At 42.9% G+C, this 21,574-nt stretch overlaps 1 protein-coding gene across 5 annotated transcripts in view; it reads right to left on the bottom strand.

Annotated features, from left to right (window-relative positions):
- Window positions 1–3,365: 3,365 nt before the first annotated feature.
- Window positions 3,366–21,574, bottom strand: part of ccdc25 (coiled-coil domain containing 25) — a 30,461-nt gene continuing 12,252 nt past the window's right edge. For all 5 annotated transcript variants that reach the window (XM_085997393.1, XM_085997389.1, XM_085997391.1 and 2 more), the window contains 4 exons: window positions 12,294–12,397; window positions 11,679–11,881; window positions 10,482–10,527; window positions 3,366–8,983 (listed from right to left, as the gene is read on the bottom strand). In XM_085997393.1, the coding sequence (XP_085853519.1) occupies window positions 8,951–8,983; window positions 10,482–10,527; window positions 11,679–11,881; window positions 12,294–12,397 (386 nt within the window). In that variant the 3' untranslated portion in view covers window positions 3,366–8,950. The remainder of the gene's footprint in view (window positions 8,984–10,481; window positions 10,528–11,678; window positions 11,882–12,293; window positions 12,398–21,574) is intronic.

Genomic DNA, 21,574 nt, shown 5'->3' with positions numbered 1-21,574 from the left:
AGTCTAAGATGGCCTGATCCCTAGTTGGTTCCTCGACATATTGGTCCAGGAAACCATTCCGTATACACTCCAGGAATTCCTCCTCCACAGTATTGTTACTAATTTGGTTAGCCCAATCTATATGTAGATTAAAGTCACCCATGATGACTGCTGTGCCCTTATTGCACGCATCTCTAATTTCCCTTTTAATGCCATCCCCAACCACCGCATTACTGTTTGGGGGTCTATATACCACTCCCACTAACGTTTTCTGCCCCTTGGTATTTCTCAGTTCTACCCATACAGATTCCACATCATCAGAGCCAATATCTTTCCTTACAATTGTGTTAATCCCTTCTTTAACCAGCAATGCTACCCCACCTCCTTTTCCTTTTTGCCTATCTTTCCTGAATATTGAATACCCCTCTATGTTGAGTTCCCAGCCTTGGTCACCCTGGAGCCATGTTTCCGTAATCCCAATCATATCATATTCATTTACCTCTATTTGCGCTGCTAATTCATCCACCTTATTACGAATGCTCCTTGCATTAAGACACAAAGCCTTCAGGCTTGTTTCTTTAATGCTCTTAGACCTTTTAGAATTATTTACTGTGGCCATATTTGATTTAAACCCTTGATTTCTCTGACTGCCACCTTTGTTTTTCTCCTTCCTGTCTTTTGCTTCTATCCCCGTTTCCCTTTCCTCTGTCCCCCTGCTCAGGTTCTCAACCCCCTGCCATTTTAGTTTAAGCTCTCCCCCAGAGCACTAGGAAACACTCCCCGAAGGACATTGGTCCCAGTCCTGCCCAGGTGCAGACCGTCCCGTTTGTACTGGTCCCACCTTCCCCAGAACCGGTTCCAATGTCCCAGGAATTTGAATCCCTCCCCCTTGCACCATTCCTCTAGCCACGTATTCATATGAAATATCCTTCTATTCCTACTCTGACTAGCATGTGGCACTGGTAACAATCCTGAGATTACTACCTTTGAGGTCCTATTTTTTAATTTACCTCCTAACTCCCTATATTCAGCTTTTAGGACCTCATCCCACTTTTTACCTATATCGTTGGTACCTATATGCACCACGACAACTGGCTGTTCACTCTCCCCTTCCAAAATGCTCTGCAGCCGCTCTGAGACATCCTTGATCCTTGCACCAGGGAGGCAACACACCATCCTGGAGTCTCGTTTGCAGCCGCAGAAACGCCTATCTGTTCCCCTTACAATAGAATCCCCTATCACTATAGCTCTTCCCCTCTTTTTCCTCCCGTCCTGTGCAGCAGAACCACCCCTGGTGCCAGGAAGTTGGCTGCTGCTGCCTTCCCCTGGTAAGCCATCCCCCCCCATCAGTATCCAAAGTGGTATATCTGTTTGAGAGGGGGATGGCCACAGGGGACTCCTGCACTACCTGCCTGCACCTACTACTCTGCCTGTTGGTCACCCATTCCCTTTCTGCCTGTGCAACCTTTACCTGCGGTGTGACCAACTGGTTAAACGTGATATCCACGACATCCTCAGCCTCGCGAATGCTCCAGTGTGCATCCATCCGCAGCTCCAGTGCCGCAATGCGGTCTGCCAGTAGCTGCAGCTGGATACACTTCCCGCACACGGTCACCAGGGACACAGGAAGTGTCCCTGATTTCCCACATAGCGCAGGAGCATACCACGAGGCCGAGCGCTCCTGCCATGAATTACCCTTTTAATTAATTTAAATTAAATCAAAACCACCAATTAAATGATATACTCAATGGCCCTTGTTTACCAACTGTCCCCGCTACACCACAAATACCCTAGAAACTATAAAACAGAGAATTTAAGCTTGTAAAAAAGGAGAGACATATTCACCAACCAATCACTTACCTGCTTTCTGGTGACGTCACACTTCAATTACTTTTTACTTCGCTCTCGGAGCTCTGAGACTGGTAAACCTACCTGGTCCTCGGGGTTGCTTTTGTAGTTGCTCCGCCTCCACTCTGGGGCCTACCTGGTCCTCGGGGTTGCTTTTGTAGTCGCTCCACCGCCGCTCTGGGGCCTACCTGGTCCTCGGGGTCGCTTTTGTAGGGCTTAATTGAGGGACAGTCATTTTGTACTTAGTACTGTTACCATACCAAGTTAAATAATTGGTTTACAGCCATACTATTCATGTCTTACAAAATCTTAAAGAGCCAGACTATATTCTTTCATTTAGAATGTTTTTCCATTATTCAAAAAAGACATGAATTCAGGAATTGTAGACCAATTAAACTAAACATCCCATCCACAGGGCCGAGGGGAGAATACTCAGAAGCATTTTACAGGATGCTATCGATGTTCATCTAAAAAGTAGAGACCATAACGAATGGTTAGCATGGATCAGCTCCGACGGACGAGCCACATCGTTTGCATGCCCGATACGAGACTCCCAAAACAAGCACTCTACTCGGAGCTCCGGCACAGCAAGAGAGCCCCAGGTGGGCAGAGGAAATGCTTCAAGGACACCCTCAAAGCTTCCTGGGAATCCCTAGCCCAAGACCGTACAAAGTGGAGAAGCATCCGGGAAGGCGCCAAACACCTCGAGTCACTTCACCGGGAGCAAGCGGAACCCAAGCACAAGCAGCGTACGTCAACCCAAGCACCCACCCACCGTCTGCCCCACCTGTGACAGAGACTGTAGGTCCCGCATTGGACTCATCAGTCACCTGAGAACTCATTTTTAATGTGGAAGCAAGTCATTCTCGGTTCCGAGGGACTGTCTAAAAAGGAATAATAGATCATGCCTCACAAATCCATTTTTTTGTTGTTTCAGGTAACTAAACTACACAGTGTGGCAAGTACTCAGTGGATATAAATTACTGCAATTCTCAGAAGGCATTTGCTAAAATTCTGCTGTAACGTTTTAAAATAAGGATATGGTTAATGGAATTAATGGCAAATTAGCTAGACTGAAAACGGACGTGGCAATAAATAAAAAAGGCTGTTGAAGGCATGAGAGAACGGCCAGGGCAGATTTGCAGCAGTCTGATCTGGACCCCTAGATGTTTAAATATGAATACTATATAATTTACTGATGACACCAAAGATGATGAATTAAAAGGGAATTGATACTATTCAAAGGGATTAAGTGAATGGACTATAGAATGGCAAATGGATTCAAATATGGATCAAAACTGGGCCAGTAAACAAACTGGAAGCACACTTGAAGGGTTACTATTTTGATTTAATAGCAATAAATGAAAAGATTTCCAGTTTAAAGGGGTAATCACTGAATAGCCCTCATTCATGAAGCCTTTTGTTAATGGCAATGTTATATGCATGTCATAAATATCTTAAACAACAGTATTCAAACTACCAACTTTTTTCAATTTTCTCCCTTCTTCTGAAGATGCCAGTATAAAGAAAACAATACAAATGTTTAAACATTTTATTTTCATTGTTTTTCAAATCCATTCTATGAAATAATCTTATTTGCATTATTTTAAGAATTACATTTAATCCATTTAGGCAAGACACAGCTTAGAGCTACATGCATATATACAACAAACTTATGTATAGTGCAGTAGTTCTTGCAAGCTTCAAAAAGGAGAACAAATTCCATTTTTGTTTTAATAAACTCCCAAGCAAATCACAATTTCGGTGGTCTTCAGAATACAAATTGTAGCATTGAGAAGTTTTTATAATTTTTTTTTCCAATTCGAAAGAGCAGTGTTGTATCATTTAAAAAAATCCCCTGACATCAATGCTTTATAGTATCTGTAAGTGACAGCTTAAGATCTAGAAACAAAGTATTTTTCATGTGAAAATGTTCACATATCTTACTTGCACTTAGTTGAGGTCGAAGATCAGCCATGATCTTATTGAATGGTGGAGCAGGCTTGAGGGGCCAAATGGCCTACTCCTGTTCCCAATTCTTATGTTCTTACACTGGGGACTGAAACTGAATGGAGCCTACTGCCCAGATCTTAAATGCAAATACTTCAGGTTACCAGAAGATCTTAAAAATGTCAGCTGTCTGTTACAAAGTAGAGATGAAGTGGGGGGGGGGGGGGGGGGGGAAAGAGGATTGTGTGGAGCATAAACACTGGTTGGGCCAATTAGCCTGTTTCTGTGTTGTAAGTTTTATGTAATATGTAAATAGCCACTGTTCTGGATGTCACGTTACTATGCTAAAATACACACAACTCAGCATCTTTAAAACCCACCTCTGACCAAGCTTTTGATCACCCCTCCTATCATCATCTTTGGTTCTAAATTTGCCACATTTGATAGGTCTGTACAATTATTTGAGCTACAGAAGACCACACAACAAAAATTCTCTGCATCACTGTCCCACCCTGGCATGCTACACCAAAACAGCCAAAGACATTTATAATTCATCTATCAAACCCCACAATCATTGCAGTTTTTCAACATCTCAGCTATTTTATTTATTTTTATATATTCTCTTGGGGCAATATATATAAATCTATGTCATAATGTAGCTTTAGACCTCTCCCCCACAAAAGCTGACAGAACATTATTAGTTTTTCGCCACCTGAGCATTTAGCCAACATGAAACCCACCTGGCTTAAGAATTTCATACGAAATGAGTAAATAACCAAGTGGCAACATATCAGTGATGACACCCAATCAGATTTTGGGCTTCCCATTTAAATTTTCAACTTGTGAAGCATTAAACATATTGCAGTCATGGGGTTTTGTGCATCATAAAGCTAGCTTTATACAGGATTTACAACAACTTTTATTTATACACCTTTAACACAAAAAAATGCCTGCTTCAGAGGCACATTCAGACAACAATGGATACTGAGCCAAAGATATGGAGGGGTGACCAAAAGCTTGGTCAGAGGTGTATTTTAAACGAGGTGAAGAGGTTTATGGAGGGAATTCTAGAGTGTAGAGCCTAGAAGGCTGAAGACACAGCAGCCCATGTTGGGGAAAAGGGAAGGGGCGGGGGGGGGGGGGGTGAGCGAGCCCGGGGAGCAGAGTTGCCAGAATGCAGAGTACCAAGAGGGTGATTGTAATTCTGCAGGAGGTTATAAAGATAAGGATGGATGAGTCCATGAAGGGATTTATAAGCAAGGGTGAGAATTTTAAATTGTAGTCTCATTGAGGGACCGGGAGCCAATGTAGATCAGCAAGGATAGGACTGATGGGTAAGTGGGACTTGGCACAGGATCAGATACAGGCAGCAGGGTCTTGGATGAGCTAGTCTATGGAGGGTGGGAGGCTGGCCAGGAGAGCATTGGAGAGTCTAGGGAAGACAAAGGATGGATGAGGGTTTTAGCAGCAGATAGGCAAGGGCTGATGTTACAAAGGTGGAAATAGGTGGTCTTTGTGATAAAAAAGATATGGGGTCCCGGTTAAATAAGGTAAGATTGGGAACAGTTTGGTCCAACCTGAGACAGTGGCCAGGGAAAAGAATGGAATCAGTAGCAAGGGTATGGAATTTATAGTGGGGGCAAAAGACAATGGCTTCGGTCTTCCTACTCTATCTGGAAAAAATTACAGCTCATCCAAAACTGGATGTTGCAGACAGAGTTCTGGCACCACAAGAGAGGTAGTGCAGGGGTCGAATAAGGCTGTGGTAGGGTAGAACTAAATTTGTCAGCATACATGTGAAAGCTGCTTGTGTCTTCAGATGATATCTCCAACAGGTAGCATGTAGACGAGGAAGAGGATGGGGCCAAAGATAGACTCTAGAGGTAATGGGGGAGGTGGAGGGCAGGAGAAGCCATTGCTGCAAATATTCTGGCTGATTGAATTGGCAAGAATGGAATCAAGGTGAGGGCAGTCCCACTGAGCTAAACAACAGAGGATGATGCACTGTTCCAGTGTCAAAGACTGTAGAGAGATCAAACGAGGTGTAGTACACCAGTCAGTCAGAGGATAGCATTTGTGACTATGATTAGGGTCGTTTCAGTGTTGTGGCTGGGACAGAAAGCCGATTGGAGATTCAAACATGGGATTGCTGGAAAGATGGTAAGGGATTTTGAAGGAGACTTGTTCAAGGACTTGAGAGGGAGTGATAAATTGCACGGATGGAGGGGAGAGTTTTCTTTTCCCCTAGAAGGGAGTGATGGTGGTTTTTGAAAAGGAGCAACAGTGCCCAAGGAGCGAGAACCATTTAGTGTCAGCCAGCATGGGGACCAGTAGAGGAAGTTGGGCAGTCAGCCATTTATTGGGAATGGGGTCAAGGGAGTAGGAGGTGGGTCGCATAGATATGATGAGCTCAGAGAGTGTATGTGGGGAGTTAGGAGAGAAACTGGAAAAAGACAGGGGTTGAGGGCTAGGACAGAGCCTGAGGAAAGTTTGACTTTAATGGACAAAGGGAAAGGAGAAAAGCAGCAAAAGCAACTGAACAGATGGCCTCAGTTTAAATCTGAGTTCCCGGTGCTACTTCTTGGAGGCAAGGGTGGAGGTGGCAGTGAAGAGGGGTTTGAGACAGATTGTAGTGCAGAAAAGGTCAGAGGTTGTCTTTGCTCTCTAGAGTGATCCTGTAGTGAGTGGTTATGGTAGAGATTGGAGCCCGACTGCACTTGATGTGGTTCAGCCAGATCTGGTGATGGATGGCTAAACTAGTTGTGTGCCAGATATGTTCAAGACTGTACCCCTTAGCCTAATTGGGCCATACAAGGAATGACCTGGATGGGAGTAAAGGTTTTATTGGGGACAAGGGCATCAAAGGTGGAGGAGAGTGGTTGAGCAGATTGACTACTCAAGTAGTATTGTGGCAAATGGAGGACCAAAGATAAGCAGTTAGGATTTAGAAAAAGTGCAGCAGTAAAAGACGCGAGGAAAGAAGGAAAGTGAGTTTGGAAGGAGGTAGGAGATGTGGATGGTGAGGAATATGAGCAAGTGATTGGAGATGACCTTGTCTGTGATCAAGACCATGAGATGGCAAGGTTGAGGGGTGACCAGAAATATGGGTAGGAGAGTTTATGTGGAAGGAGAGGTTTAGGGAAACAGGAGTAGTGAAAGTCAGACCAGAGGGCAAGGTAAATTGAAGTCACTCAGTGACTTTAGAAATACAAATGCAGATTCTGAGGCAAATATTTACTAGGGGAAGGTAAATACAAAATCTTGGACAGCTACCACCTAAATATATAAAATATGCACATTATAAGTATTTCTTATGAATGTTGTCCTGGTTTTGAATAGGTTCTACAATTGGAAACATCTTTCATGTCTATTTATTAAAGTTGATGTACAAATATACAATAATACAATAATAGACAGGCATTAACCAGTGGCAAAGGCTATTTATAGCTTGGTTTTGATTTCTGGTAGACATTTAAGCATCTTGCACTTCTCTCATCCACAGGCATAAGCCAGATGAACAATTTGGATTAAACAACAGGAGGATTTGAACGAGGGAACATTATACCTGCAAAGGCATCTCCGCAGCTGTTAAGAATGCTCATCATGTGCTTAGCTAGAAGTTAATGTGGCCACTGAGCTTTCAATGTGCAGCTATAGTGCAGGAAACTCTCGTTTAAACGGCACCTAAATATCCGGAATTCTCTATTAACCGGCAAAATTCATACTCCGAAAACACCTCAATAACCGGAAATGTTGCCGAGTTTGAGTCTGAGTCTCCTGAGGTGGCTGAGTTAGTCAGTGGGGGGGGGGGGGGTAGTTCTCCAAACTGCCACTACTCAGCTTCTTGGCGCTGTCAGAAGTCCAAACACCTCACTAACAGGAGTCTGACTCGGTTTGTTAAAAATAGCCTCGGTAGATAACCCTCTTCGTCATCCAGAATTTTTAATCAACCGGCACCATCCCGGTCCCATCGGTGCCGGATACCAAAGAGTTTCCTGTATACATGTTTGACTATGGAACACCAGATCAAAGGTTACTGAATACTCTAAATAGGAGCTCGCAATCCTACAGGTGCTCAAAATCCAGAACAGGTTTTTTCCCCCCAGATTGGAGTAGGATTTCCTCATTATTTACTCACTCAATCACAACCAGTCCATCAAAAAGGGTGGGTTTGTATCAACATTTGGGAATGCAGATTGTGGAGGAAAGCCAAAAAAAAATTAAAATCAGAAAAGAACTCATACATGGCAAAATGTCTGTTTTCAGAAGTTTGTCATCTTGTGCCCTGGGTATGGTTGAACAACTCAAAACAAAATGGAAAAAAATCTCAACATGTGGTTCCACCACACAATGAAGATCAGGGGAGTGACTCTTCTGATCATGTGTAGACCTCACTACAAAGATCGAAGTCACAATTACTTTGGAGGGGGATGAGACCACACACATCAAATGTACTGCATGGAGCCAGAAATCCCAGCTCCGAATAATATACATTTGGGGAAAATGCTGGAAAACGACACCAGGTCAATCAGCATCTATAAAGCAAAGATGGACGAACGTTTCAGCTGTAGGATTCATTTTTATTTCATTTCTTTTTAATTATACACATTTAGGGTGCATTTATACTGCACTTTTACACTGATGCAAAGTGGTTTCAATATGAATGTAACAGTATAATTCAGAGTCAGGTGCTGACCTGACTCTGAAGCACAATAAAGTAAGAGATGAGAAACCACCTCAAGTAGGTAATCTCATACTGCTTGAACTTGGTGCCAGGTGCAGCATAACTCAAACCATAAACACTCTTGTGGACAATACCCAAATAATCTACATTTTTTCTTAGAGGAGACTTCATTATTATTTTAATAGACCTCCTTCATATTTTAGGCGTTTTAAAAATTCCAGCGACAATGCTTCTAGCAATAAGACATTCTCCTAAACAAGCACCCACGCCAAGCTCAAGTCAAAATTGTGTTTTCACGTTTGAATTTCAATCAAATGGAGAAAAAATCAAATGTCATTTCCCATTTGGTTGATCACAGGGCAAGACAGATATCTTGTAATTCAATGGTACTGGTCCAGCAATCAATTATTGTCAAAAAGCAGAAGGTATTTTTGGCAGGCCGGAATATCCTCCATTTCAAAATGTCTATGTCTTAGCATCCAGTGGACATTACATGAAATCATCAGAGTCATAACCACAATCCTAAACAAAGAAAAAAAAGAGACAAATGATAATTCTGTATAAACAGAAAACAATACATGTTAAAATTTTCTACTTTAATGACAGTCCTACAGATTCAAAATGGTAGAAATGGAGGGGGGGGGGGGGGGGGAAAAGAGAGGAGTGCTAAAAAAAGATAAGCCGCACCTACAACAGATCAGGAAATACAACTCATACTCTTAACTTCTGGATGTATAGCACGTTAATAGCAAAACGTACTGGCAAGTAGTTTTTGGCTCACCCTTTGAACAATAGAATATACTATTCCAAATTGGTGCTCAAGGGAATATACAGTGAAACAAATCCTAAAGTCTTCATACAGGTCTGCAATTAGTAAATGCAGCACCACTTCAACATTGTACTAGTTGTAGGACTACTGCACAATATAATTAAGCAATAGTAAAAGGGGGGGGGGGGGGGGGAGGGAAAAAAAGAGAGAAGGCTTTATAACAGGTAGCCTAGACAATTTTAATTCCCTAATGACAGCAATAAGCATTCATATCTCACCAAATATAATTTTTGGGTTAGCTCAGAGGCAGCACACTCGCCTCCAAGTCAGAAGGTTATGGGTTCAAGACCCACTCAAGAGACGGGAGCACAAAAATCTAGGCATTGCGGTTTGTGGAACCTTACTCTATAAATTAGCTGCCGTGTTTCCTACTTTACAAAAGGGGCTAATTTCAAAAGTACTTAATTGGCTGTCCTGAGGTCATGAAACGCGCTATATAAATGCAAGTTTTTTTTAAAAAAAAACCAGACCAAGGTCTTAGGAAAGCAGATAATATTTCACATACTTAGTCCATTTTGTAGTTCTAAAACCTGATCCTTGATAATTGTGTAAGTTGCATTTCCGAAAGAAAACCCATCAAAAATCATCTTCAGAATAGAAAAAGGCCATTTTGTCCTTCTGGTTCATTCTGTAAACTGGCGATGTGGGCAGTCCCAATTCATTTATTCTAAAGAATACACATGTCCTAATGGCTGAGTGAGCAAATAATAGCGCCAGGTGTGATACTTAATGTCCCAGATTTAATCCCTTCTCTGTGCTGAGTCAGCTGATCTCAGTCAGGGTGTGATCAAAATGCTACAAATGGTCTCAGTACCCATGGACTGGGCATGGGAAGTCAACTCAGGCTCCTGTACTATCCAATGACCCCTGCTGGAAAGTGTGTATGCATGTATGTTAGTATGTGTTGGGTGAGGACACGATTTTCTCGGACATCGGCCTTGGCGGAAACTTAATATGGATTCAAATGAAGAATATCCACTTGGGACTGGTACCAGATGTCGGTGCCTATGGAACTATAACCCATTATTAGTCAATGTCTTCAGAAAACAAGAGAAAATTGGGGGTAAAAAAAACACATGAAAACAAAATGACATGTAATCTGACCAAATTAACAGCAAGCAATAGAGAAAAATGATTTTTGGGCCATGGTGAGTGGCACTGCAGTCTTCAATTCCAATTACATTTCCTTACCAGATTGCTACTCATGTTTTCAGATTTCATAAGTGTAGAATAGCACCTAAGGAGTTAATACAAACAGGTTAAACATAACTAACTTTTCTGCTGTGTTAATTTGGGCCCGATCCCTTCTCATATTACAGAACTTTGCCTTTTTCCCCCTAGTCCAGCACCCTTGCTTTAGGCTCTTCAACATTGTTTTCTATGTTTACACTGAACCCAGTGACATTGTGGTTATTTCCACAATTGTTCTCCTACTCATCAGTTATTTGCCCCATTTCATGTCCTAGAATTAAATCAAGAAGTGCTACTTCCTGTTGGACCAGAAACATAATGACCTAGAAAGCATTCCCCACTGTGACCACATACAATTACCTTTATCCCAGTTTATAGTTCAAGCTACCTAATATTATTGCCCTGCTATTCTTGAACAGTCCACAAATTTCCTCTCATCTTAATCATTTGGTTGGCCTGCAATACACATTAAGAATTGTACTAATTTCCTTCCTGTTCCTTAACTCTATTCATATTCTAGTTTTCACACAACTCCCTAGAACATCGTTACACTCTAGTGCCGTGATAGAATCCTTTATACTGCTACCCCACGTCCTTTTCCCTTCTCTCTCGCTCTCTTGAAAATGTTACAACCAGTCCTGTCCAAAAAGAAGCCACATTTCTGTTGTAGTTGTAGATCATATTATTCCGTAGTCATTATCACTTCTAACTCTTCAATTTTGTTCTGAATGATGGATGAATTCACATACATGCCACACAATCCTGACTTTTTAAACTGCTCTTCCTGCTATTTTGTTTTGTTACTGCTTTTATTCTCCCCATCTTTCTTACGCCCTTTTCTCCTTTTACTTTCCTCTTTCCCCATCTTGTTTCTCCCTCCTCTACATTAGTTTAAACCTCCCCCCACCGCACCAGTTACTCTCCCAGTAAGTATACTGGTTCCACTCCTTTTCCCAGGAGAAACCAGTTAATACCATGTTGTTTCTCGATTTCAGACAAAATGTAAAGTTGATTTCATGCTACAAATTCTTGCCTACTTGAATGATAGATTGATCCTTTGCAATCACTGGGGAAAATAAACTTTCATTCCTTCTAGAGACTCAAGAGGAAAGGCACTGATCAAACACTTTAAAAAAAAATATAATTAGGTGCAATTTGAGACAACATATGCTCTTTCCCCACTATGCCCATACAAACCTAAGATCTTCAACTTCTTTTCTCTTCTTCATCTCCTCTTTTTCCCTTCGTTTCACTTCTTGAATCTGTGCTTTTTTCTCATTCTGTTCCTCTCGATCCCTGGATTCCTTTTCTGCTGCCAAATCTGGGAATCGCTCATCTTTGGTTTTCTCCAAGCGGTTTAAAATTTCATTTATCTTTTTCTCCACTGTAATCATCTTTACCTAATGATAAAAATTAAATTGTGCAAATGACTAAATATAGCAACTCCTCTGAAAATACCTGTATACAACTGTGTTACCACTCAAACATAAATAGAAACAAAATTCTATGAAAAGTTAAATTGAAATTCATGGACTATGCAATTTAGTAGATAAGTGAACCTTTAACTTACCCATACAAAAGAGGCAAAATGCTCTTTTTAACATAAGTAAAATGGGCATGAAATAAACTATTCAATGCAGCATATTTTTGATAGTTCCCAATTCCTAGTTTCAGAATGCTAGATCTTAATGATGTAGACAAAGCAGAGTCATATTTCAGTCTAACTGTTTAACACTCACCACCAACAGTCCAGCAATCAACCAGGCCTTTAATACTAGCTCCTAATGGTTCATTAGTGAGTGTTGTATTTACCTCTTTTTGCCTATGAAATCCTATTTGTCCCACATCCATGTCACCAGTCTTCTTCAGATTAGACCATGGAGTGTACACAACATTTATGTTGTTCATTTTGCATCCTAATAAACAGAAACAAGGTAATCATTACAGATATATGCAATTAAACAATCTATAATTGATGCGCTATCAATTACTCATAAAAGACAGAGTTAGGAGAGTAACTAAAGGCTTTTATTAGCAAAGAACAGAGCATGCCTCTCGTGGTTGACTGGGTTCCAAGAAGCAGGGGGCTGCAGGTCAATCACCTTTATACCTGGTGCCTGTGGGTGGAGCCAGCCGAGACATGTTGAGGCATGCATAGGTACAGCAGTGTGCAACAACAACAAGTGAATAACAATAACTGGTTTACCACAATAATATTGACAATATATTACTGTTCATGTTCTACAAGAGATCATCCTGGTGATTGGTCTGACTCTTAACGAGTTCTGTGGTTCACCAACTGCAAATCAGTCATCAACCAATAAGGGAGGAAATAAATGACCAAGAATTGTTTAAAGACGGTAGAATATTATCTGTAGAATAGATTTTAATCGCAGAAAAAGTTACAAGCATGTGATCTTAATCAGTACAAGCAAATTACAATGCAGAAACAAGCCGTTTGGTCCAACCAGTCTATGTTGGTGCAGGGAGGATGTTTCCCATGGCTGGGGAGTCTAGAACCAGGGGTCAGTCTCGGAATAAGGGGTCAGCCATTTAGGACTGAGATGAGAAGTTTCTTCACTCAGAGGGTGGTGAATCTTTGGAATTCTCTACCCCAGAGGGCTGTGGAGGCTCAGCCGTTGAGTATATTCAAGACAGAGATCGATAGATTTTTGAATATTAAGGGAATCAAGAAAATGGGCAGACACATGGCAGATGAAATTTAATGCAGAGAAATGTGAACTGATAACATAAGAAATAGGAGCAGGAGTAGGCCATTCGGCCCTTTGAGCCTGCTCGGCCATTCAATGAGATCATGGCTGATCTTCTACCTCAACTCCATTCACCGGCCCTATCGTCATATCCCTTGATGCCCTTACTAGTCAGAAATCTATAGACTTCGGTTTTGAATATACCCAATGACTGCGCCTCCACAGCCCTCTGGGGTAGAGAATTCCAAAGATTCACCACCCTCTGAAGAAATTTCTTCTCATCTCAGTCCTGAATGGCCTACCCTTTATCCTGAGGCTGTGGCCCCTGGCTCTAGACTCCCCAGCCAAAGGAAACATTCTCCCAGCATCCACCCTATCAAGCCCTGTAATAATTTTGTGTGCTTCAATGAGATCCCCTCTCACTCTTCTGAATTCAAGAGAATACAGGCCTAGTTTACTCAATCTATTCTCATACAACAGTCCCGCCATCCCAGGAATCAATCTCGTGAACCTTCGTTGCACTCCCTCTATGGCAGGTATATCCTTCCTCAGGTAAGGAGACCAAAATTGTACACAGTACTCCAGGTGTGGTCTCACCAAGGCCCTATATAATTGGAGTAAGACTTCTTTACTCCTGTATTCAAATCCTTTTGTAATGAAGGCCAGCATACCATTTGCCTTCCTAATGGCTTGCTGCAGTGGCACATTCACTTTCAGGTGACTCATGTACAAGGACACCCAGGTCCCTTTGAGCACCTGCATTCCCCAATCTTTCACCATTTAGGAAATACTCTGCCTTTGTTTTTTCTACCAAAGTGGATAACTTCACATTTATCCACATTATAATCCACCTGCCATGTCCTCGCCCACTCACTGAGCATGTCGAGATCTCCTTGAAGCCTCTTCACAACTGATACTGCCACCTAGCTTTGTGTCATCAGCAAATTTGGAAATTTTACATTTAGTCCACTCATCCAAACCATTGATATAGATTGTGAATAGCTGGGGCCCAAGCACCGATCCCTGCGGTACCCCACTAGTCACAGCCTGCCATCCTGAAAAAGACCAGTTTATCCCTACTCTTTGTTTTCTGTCTGTTAACCAATTCTCAATCCATGCTGGTATATTACCCCCAATTCCATGCGCCTTAATTTTGTTCACCAACCTCTTGTGTGGGGCCTTATCGAAGGCCTTCCGAAAATCCAAATACACATCTACCGGTTCCCCTTTGTCTACTCCACTAGTTACATCCTCAAAGAACTCCAATAGGTTTGTCCAACAGGACTTCCCTTTCATGAATCATAGAAACATAGAAGATAGGAGCAGGAGTAGGCCATTCGGCCCCTCGAGCCTGCTCCACCATTCAATGAGATCATGGCTGATCATCCAAATTCAGTACCCTGTCCCTGCCTTCTCCCCATATCCCTTTAGCCTTAAGAAATATATCCAACTCCTTTTTGAATATATTTAATGAACTGGTCTCCACCGCCCTCTGTGGTAGAGAATTCCACAGGTTCACCATTCTCTGGGTGAAGAAATTCCTCCTCATCTCAGTCCTAAATGGCTTAACCCTTATCCTTAGACCGGCGGATTCAGCAGAGGCGAGGTCAGAGAGCTTGGACTTGTGGGAGAGCAGCAGCGCGACCGGCGGCAGTTAAAACCGGCGGATTCAGCAAAGGCGAGGTCAGAGAGCTTGGACCTGTGGGAGAGCAGCAGTGACCAATTCAACAGCAGAGGAGAGGTAAAAAATAATCCAAGTGTGACGTCACCAGGAAGCAGGTAAGTGATTGGTTGGTGAGTATTTATTTTATTACAAGCTTAAATTCTGCAGTTTATATTTTCTTGGGTCTCTGTGGTGTAGTGGGGACAGTTGGTAAATAAGCACCCTAGAGTATATCTTTAACTGGTGGTATTGAATTAATTTAAATTAATTAAAGGGAAGTCATGCCAGGAGAGCCCAGCCCCGTGTTATGCTCCTCTTGCTCTATGTGGGAATTCAGGGACGCTGCCAGTGTCCCTGATGACCACGTGTGCCAGAAATGCATCCAGCTGCAGCTACTAACGGGCCGCATTGAGGCACTGGAGCTGCGGATGGATGGGTTGTGGAGCATTCACGATGCTGAGAGGGTCGTGGATTACACATTTGATGAGTTGGTCATGCCGCAGGGTAGGGCTGCACAGGCAGAAGGGAAATGGGTGACCACCAGGCGGAGCAGTAGAAGCAGGCAGGTAGTGCAGGAGACCCCTGTGGCCATCCCCCTTTCAAACAGGTATACCAATTTGGATACTGTTGAGGGGGATGACTCACCAGAGGAAGGCAGCAGCAGCCAACTTCCCAGCACCGGGGGTGTTGCTGCTGCTCAGGAAGGGAGGAAAAAGAGTGGGAGAGCAATAGTGGTAGGGGATTCTATCGTAAGGGGAACAGATAGACGGTTCTGTGGCCGTAGACGTGACTCCAGGATGGTTTGTTGCCTCCCTGGTGCCAGGGTCAAGGATGTCACTGAACGGCTGCAGGGCATTCTCAAGGGGGAGGGTGAACAGGCAGAGGTTGTGGTTCACCTTGGGACCAACGACATAGGTAGGAAGAGGGATGAGGTCCTGCAACAAGAATTTAGGGAGCTAGGTAGCAGATTAAAGAGCAGGACCTCAAAGGTTGTAATCTCTGGATTACTCCCGGTGCCACGTGCTAGTGAGTATAGGAATAGGAGGATAGAGCAGATGAATGCGTGGCTAGAGAGTTGGCGCAGGAGGAAGGGCTTTAGTTTCCTGGATCACTGGGCCTGCTTCTGGGAAAGGTGGGACTTGTACAAGTCGGACGGGTTGCACCTGAACCAGAGCGGGACAAATATCCTTGCGGGGAGGTTTGCTAGCACTGTTCGGGGGGGTTTAAACTAAAATGGCAGGGGGTTGGGAACCTGAGCAGGGAGACAGAGGAAAGGAAAACAGGGATAAAAGCAAAAGATAGGAAGGAGAAAAACAAATGTGGCAGTCAGAGAAATCAACCGTGGCCACAGTAAATAATAATTCTAATAAGTTTAAGAGCGTTAAAAAAACAAGCCTGAAGGCTTTGTGTCTTAATGCGAGGAGCATTTGTAATAAGGTGGATGAATTGGCTGCGCAAATAGAGGTAAACGAATACGATTTGGTTGGGATTACAGAAACGTGGCTCAAAGATGGCCAAGACTGGGAACTCAACATCCAGGGGTATTCGATATTCACGAAAGATAGGCAAAAAGGAAAGGGAGGTGGGGTAGCATTACTGGTTAAAGAAGAGATTAATACAATTGTAATGAAGGATATTAGCTCTGATGATGTGGAATCTGTATGGGTAGAATTGAGAAATACTAAAGGGGAAAAAAACATTCGTGGGAGTGGTATATAGACCTCCAAACAGTAAGGTGGAGGTTGGGGATGGCATTAAAAAGGAAATTAAAGAAGCATGCAATAAGGGCACAGCAGTCATCATGGGTGACTTTAATCTACATATAGATTGGGCCAACCAAATTAGTAACAATACTGTGGAGGAGGAATTCCTGGAGTGTTTACGGGATGGTTTCCTGGACCAATATGTCGAGGAACCAACCAGAGATCAGGCCATCTTAGACTGGGTATTATGCAACGAGAAAGGATTAATTAGCAATCTTGTTGTACGAGGCCCCTTGGGTCAGAGCGATCATAATATGATCGAATTCTTCATTAAGATGGAGAATGAAGTAGTTGACTCAGAGACAAGGGTCCTCAATTTAAATAAAGGAAACTACGATGGTCTGAGGAGCGAGTTGGGTAGGATTGATTGGGGAATGGCACTCAAAGGGTTGACGGTGGATAGGCAATGGCAAACATTCAAAGACCAAATGGATGAGCTACAGAATTTGTTCATCCCAGTTTGGCGTAAAAATAAAACAAAAAAGGTGACTCAACCGTGGCTAACAAGGGAAATTAGGGATAGCATAAGATCCAAGGAGAGGACATATAAATTAGCTAGAAAAAGCAATAATCCTGAGGATTGGGAGCAGTTTAGGAGTCAACAAAAGGAAGACAAAGGGATTAATTAAGAAAGGGAAAATAGAATAGGAGAGTAAGCTAGCAGGGAACATAAAAACTGACTGTAAAAGCTTTTATAAATATGTGAAGAGAAAAAGATTAGTGAAGTCAAGCGTAGGTCCCTTAGTCAGAATCAGGGGAATTTATAATGGGAAACAAGGGAATGGCAGACCAACTAAATGCATACTTTGGTTCTGTCTTCACAAAGGAGGACACAAATAACCTCCCAGAGATGCCGGGGAACATAGGGTCGGATGAAAGCGAGAAACTGAAAGAAATCAGTATTTGTAGGAAAATGGTGTTAGGAAAATTGATGGGACTGAAGGCCGATAGATCCCCAGGGCCTGATTGTCTGCATCCCAGGGTACTTAAGGAAGTGGCCCTAGAGATAGTAGATGCATTACTGATCATCTTCCAGAACTCGATAGACTCTGGAACGGTACCCATGGATTGGAGGGTAGCTAATGTTACCCCACAATTCAAAAAAGGTGGTAGAGAAAAAGCAGGGAATTATAGACCCGTAAGCCTGACATCGGTAGTGGGGAAAATGCTAGAGTCTATTATAAAAGATGTAATAGCAGAGCACTTGGAAAGCAGTGACAGGATCGGACAAAGTCAACATGGATTTACAAAAGGTAAATCATGCTTGACTAATCTACTGGAATTTTTTGAGGATGTAACTCATAAAATAGATAAGGGAGAACCAGTGGATGTGGTGTATTTGGACTTTCAGAAGGCTTTCGATAAGGTCCCACACAAGAGATTAGCGTGCAAAATTAAGGCACATGGGATTGGGGGCAAGGTATTGACTTGGATAGAGAACTGGTTGGCGGACAGAAAGCAAAGAGTTGGAATAAACAGGTCGTTTTTCGAGTGGCAGGCAGTGACTAGTGGGGTACCGCAAGGATCGGTCCTAGGACCCCAGCTGTTCACAATATATATTAATGATTTGGACGAGGGAATTGGATGTAATATCTCCAAATTTGCAGACGACACAAAGCTGGGCGGGAGGGTAAGCTGCGAGGAGGATGTCAGGAAACTCCAGTACGATTTGGACAGGTTGGGTGATTGGGCAGAAACATGGCAAATGCACTATAATGTGGATAAATGTGAGGTTATCCACTTTGGTGGCAAAAACAGGAAGGCAGATTATTTGAATGGCAATAAATTGGGAGAAGGGGAAGTGCAAAGAGACCTGGGGGTCCTTGTGCACCAGTCGCTGAAGGTAAGCATGCAGGTGCAGCAGGCGGTTAAGAAGGCAGTTAAGAAGGCAGTTAAGAAGGCCTTCGTAGCAAGAGGGTTCGAGTACAGGAACAAGGATGTCTTGCTACAGTTGTACAGGGCCTTGGTGAGACCGCACCTTGAGTATTGTGTGCAGTTTTGGTCACCTTACCTGAGGAAGGACGTTCTTGCCATGGAGGGAGTGCAGCGAAGATTCACCAGGCTGATACCTGGGATGGCAGAAATGACGTATGAGGAGAGATTGTGTCGATTGGGCTTATACTCACTGGAGTTTAGAAGATTGAGAGGGGATCTCATCGAAACCTATAAAATTCTGTCAGGTCTGGACAGACTAGATGCAGGAAGGATGTTTCTGATGGCCGGGGAGTCCAGAACCAAGGGTCATAGTCTAAGGATAAGGGGTAAGCCATTTAGGGCTGAAATGAGGAGGAATTTCTTCACCCAGAGAGTGGTGAACCTGTGGAATTCTCTGCCACAGAGGGCAGTGGAGGCCAGTTCATTAAATATATTCAAGAAAGAGTTGGATATGTTTCTTGAGGCTAAAGGGATCAAGGGATATGGGGAAAAGGCAGGGACAGGGTACTGAATTTGGATGATCAGCCGTGATCACATTGAATGGCGGAGCAGGCTCGAAGGGCCGAATGGCCTACTCCTGCTCCTATCTTCTAGGTTTCTATTACCCCTAGTTCTGGACTCCCCGGCCATCGGGAACATCCTTCCTGCATCTAGTCTGTCCAGGCCTGACAGAATTTTATAGGTTTCGATGAGATCCCCTCTCAATCTTCTAAACTCCAGTGAGTATAAGCCCAATCAACACAAACTCTCCTCATACGTCATTCCTGCCATCCCAGGTATCAGCCTGGTGAATCTTCGCTGCACTCCTTCCATGGCAAGAACATCCTTCCTCAGATAAGGTGACCAAAACTGCACACAATACTCCAGATGTGGTCTCACCAAGGCCCTGTACAACTTACCATTTGCCTTCTTAACCGCCTGCTGCACCTGCATGCTTACCTTCAGCGACTGGTGCACAAGGACACCCAGGTCTCGTTACACTTCCCCTTCTCCCAATCTATTGCTGTTCAAATAATAATCTGCCTTCCTGCTTTTGCCACCAAAGTGGATAACCTCACATTTATCCACATTATAGTGCATTTGCCATGTTTCTGCCCAATCACCCAACCTGTCCAAATCGTACTGGAGTTTCACAACATCCTCCTCACAGCATACCCTCCCACCCAGCTTTGTCTCATCTGCAAATTTGGAGATACTACATCCAATTCCCTCATCCAGATCATTAATATATATTGTGAACAGCTGGGGTCCTGGGACCGATCCTTGCGGTACCCCACTAGTCACTGCCTGCCATTCGGAAAACGACCCGTTTATTCCAACTTTGCTTTCCATCTGCCAACCAGTTCTCTATCCAAGTCAATACCTTGCCCCCAATCCCATGTGCCTTAATTTTGCAAGCTAATCTCTTATGTGGGACCTTATCGAAAGCCTTCTGAAAGTCCAAATACACCACATCCACTGGTTCTCCCTTATCTATTTTACCAGTTACATCCTCAAAAAATTCCAGTAGATCAGTCAAGCACGATTTACCTTTTGTAAATCCATGTTGACTTTGTCCGATCCTGTCACTGCTTTCCAAGTGCTCTGCTATTACATCTTTTATAATGGACTCTAGCATTTTCCCCACTACCGATGTCAGGCTTACCGGTCTATAATTCCCCGCTTTTTCTCTACCACCTTTTTTGAATAGTGGGGTAACATTAGCTACCCTCCAATCCATGGGTACTGTTCCAGAGTCTATCAAGTTCTGGAAGATGACCAGCAATGCATCTACTATCTCCAGGGCCACTTCCTTAAGTACCCTAGGATGTAGATTATCAGGATGTAGAATCCATTCTGACTCTGCCCAATCTTACTATTAGTTTCTAAGTGCCCAGTTATTGCATCCTTTATAATAGATTCCAGCATTTTCCCAACTACTGACGTGAGGCGAACAGGTCTGTAGTTCCCCGTTTTCTCCCTCCCTCCTTTCTTAAATGGCGGGGTTACATTTGCTATCCTCCAATCTGCAGGAATCGTTCCAGAATCTATAGAATTTGGGAAGATGACAACCAATGCGTCCACTATCCCAAGGGCTACCTCTTTCAAAACCCGAGGATGTAGGTCATCCAGTCCTTGGGATTTATCGACTTAGTCCCATTAATTTTGCTAGTACTGTTTTTTTACTAATAATAATTTCTTTAAGTTTCTCATTCTTGCCACACCCTGTTTTCTCATTTCTAGGAGGTTTTTTGCATCTTCCTCCATGAAGACAGAAACAAAGTATTTATTTAATTTGTCTGCCATTTCCTCATTCCCAATTATAAATTCTCCCGTCTCTGACTGTAAAGGACCTACATTTACCTTCGCCAGTCTTTTTCTTTTCACATACCTATAGAAGCTTTTGCAATCAGTTTTTATATTTTTCGCTGGTTTGTGCTCATATTCCATTTTCCCTTTCTTTATCGATTTCTTGGTTCCCCCTTTGCTGATTTCTAAAAAGATCCCAATCCTCAGGCTGACCGCTTTTTCTGGCATCTTTATAAGCTTCCTCCTTTGACCTAATACTAGCTTTAATTTCTTTTGTTAGCCATGGTTGGATCACTTATCCTTTTGGGTTTTTATGCCCTAGAGGAATATATGTTTGTTGCAAATTATGCATTATTTCCTTGAATGTTAGCCATTGTATGTCCACCTTCATACCTTTTAGTGTAGCCTCCCAATCTACCATGGCCAACTTGTCCCTCATACCCTTGTAGTTTCCTCCGTTTAGATTAAAGACCTTAGTTTCAGATTGGACTACATCACTCTCAATGTATTTTGGAAGGATGAGGAGAAGCAATATAAACGAAATGGTACAAATTTAAAGAGAGCATAAAAACAGAGAGATCGAGAGGTTCACATACACAAATCATTGAAGGTGGCATGACAAGCTGATAAGGCTATTAAAAAAGCATACAGAATCCTGGGCTTTATAAACAGATCCATTCATACAAAAGCAAGGAAGTTATGCTAAACCTTCATTAGTCACTGGTTAGGCCT

This window comes from Somniosus microcephalus, chromosome 9, assembly GCF_052327205.1.
Source record: "Somniosus microcephalus isolate GS21.2 chromosome 9, FLI_Smic_1.0, whole genome shotgun sequence".
NCBI classification, from domain to species: domain Eukaryota; kingdom Metazoa; phylum Chordata; class Chondrichthyes; order Squaliformes; family Somniosidae; genus Somniosus; species Somniosus microcephalus.
Note: the sequence above shows the minus strand (reverse complement) of the source record. Positions and strands in the feature narration are given on the sequence as shown.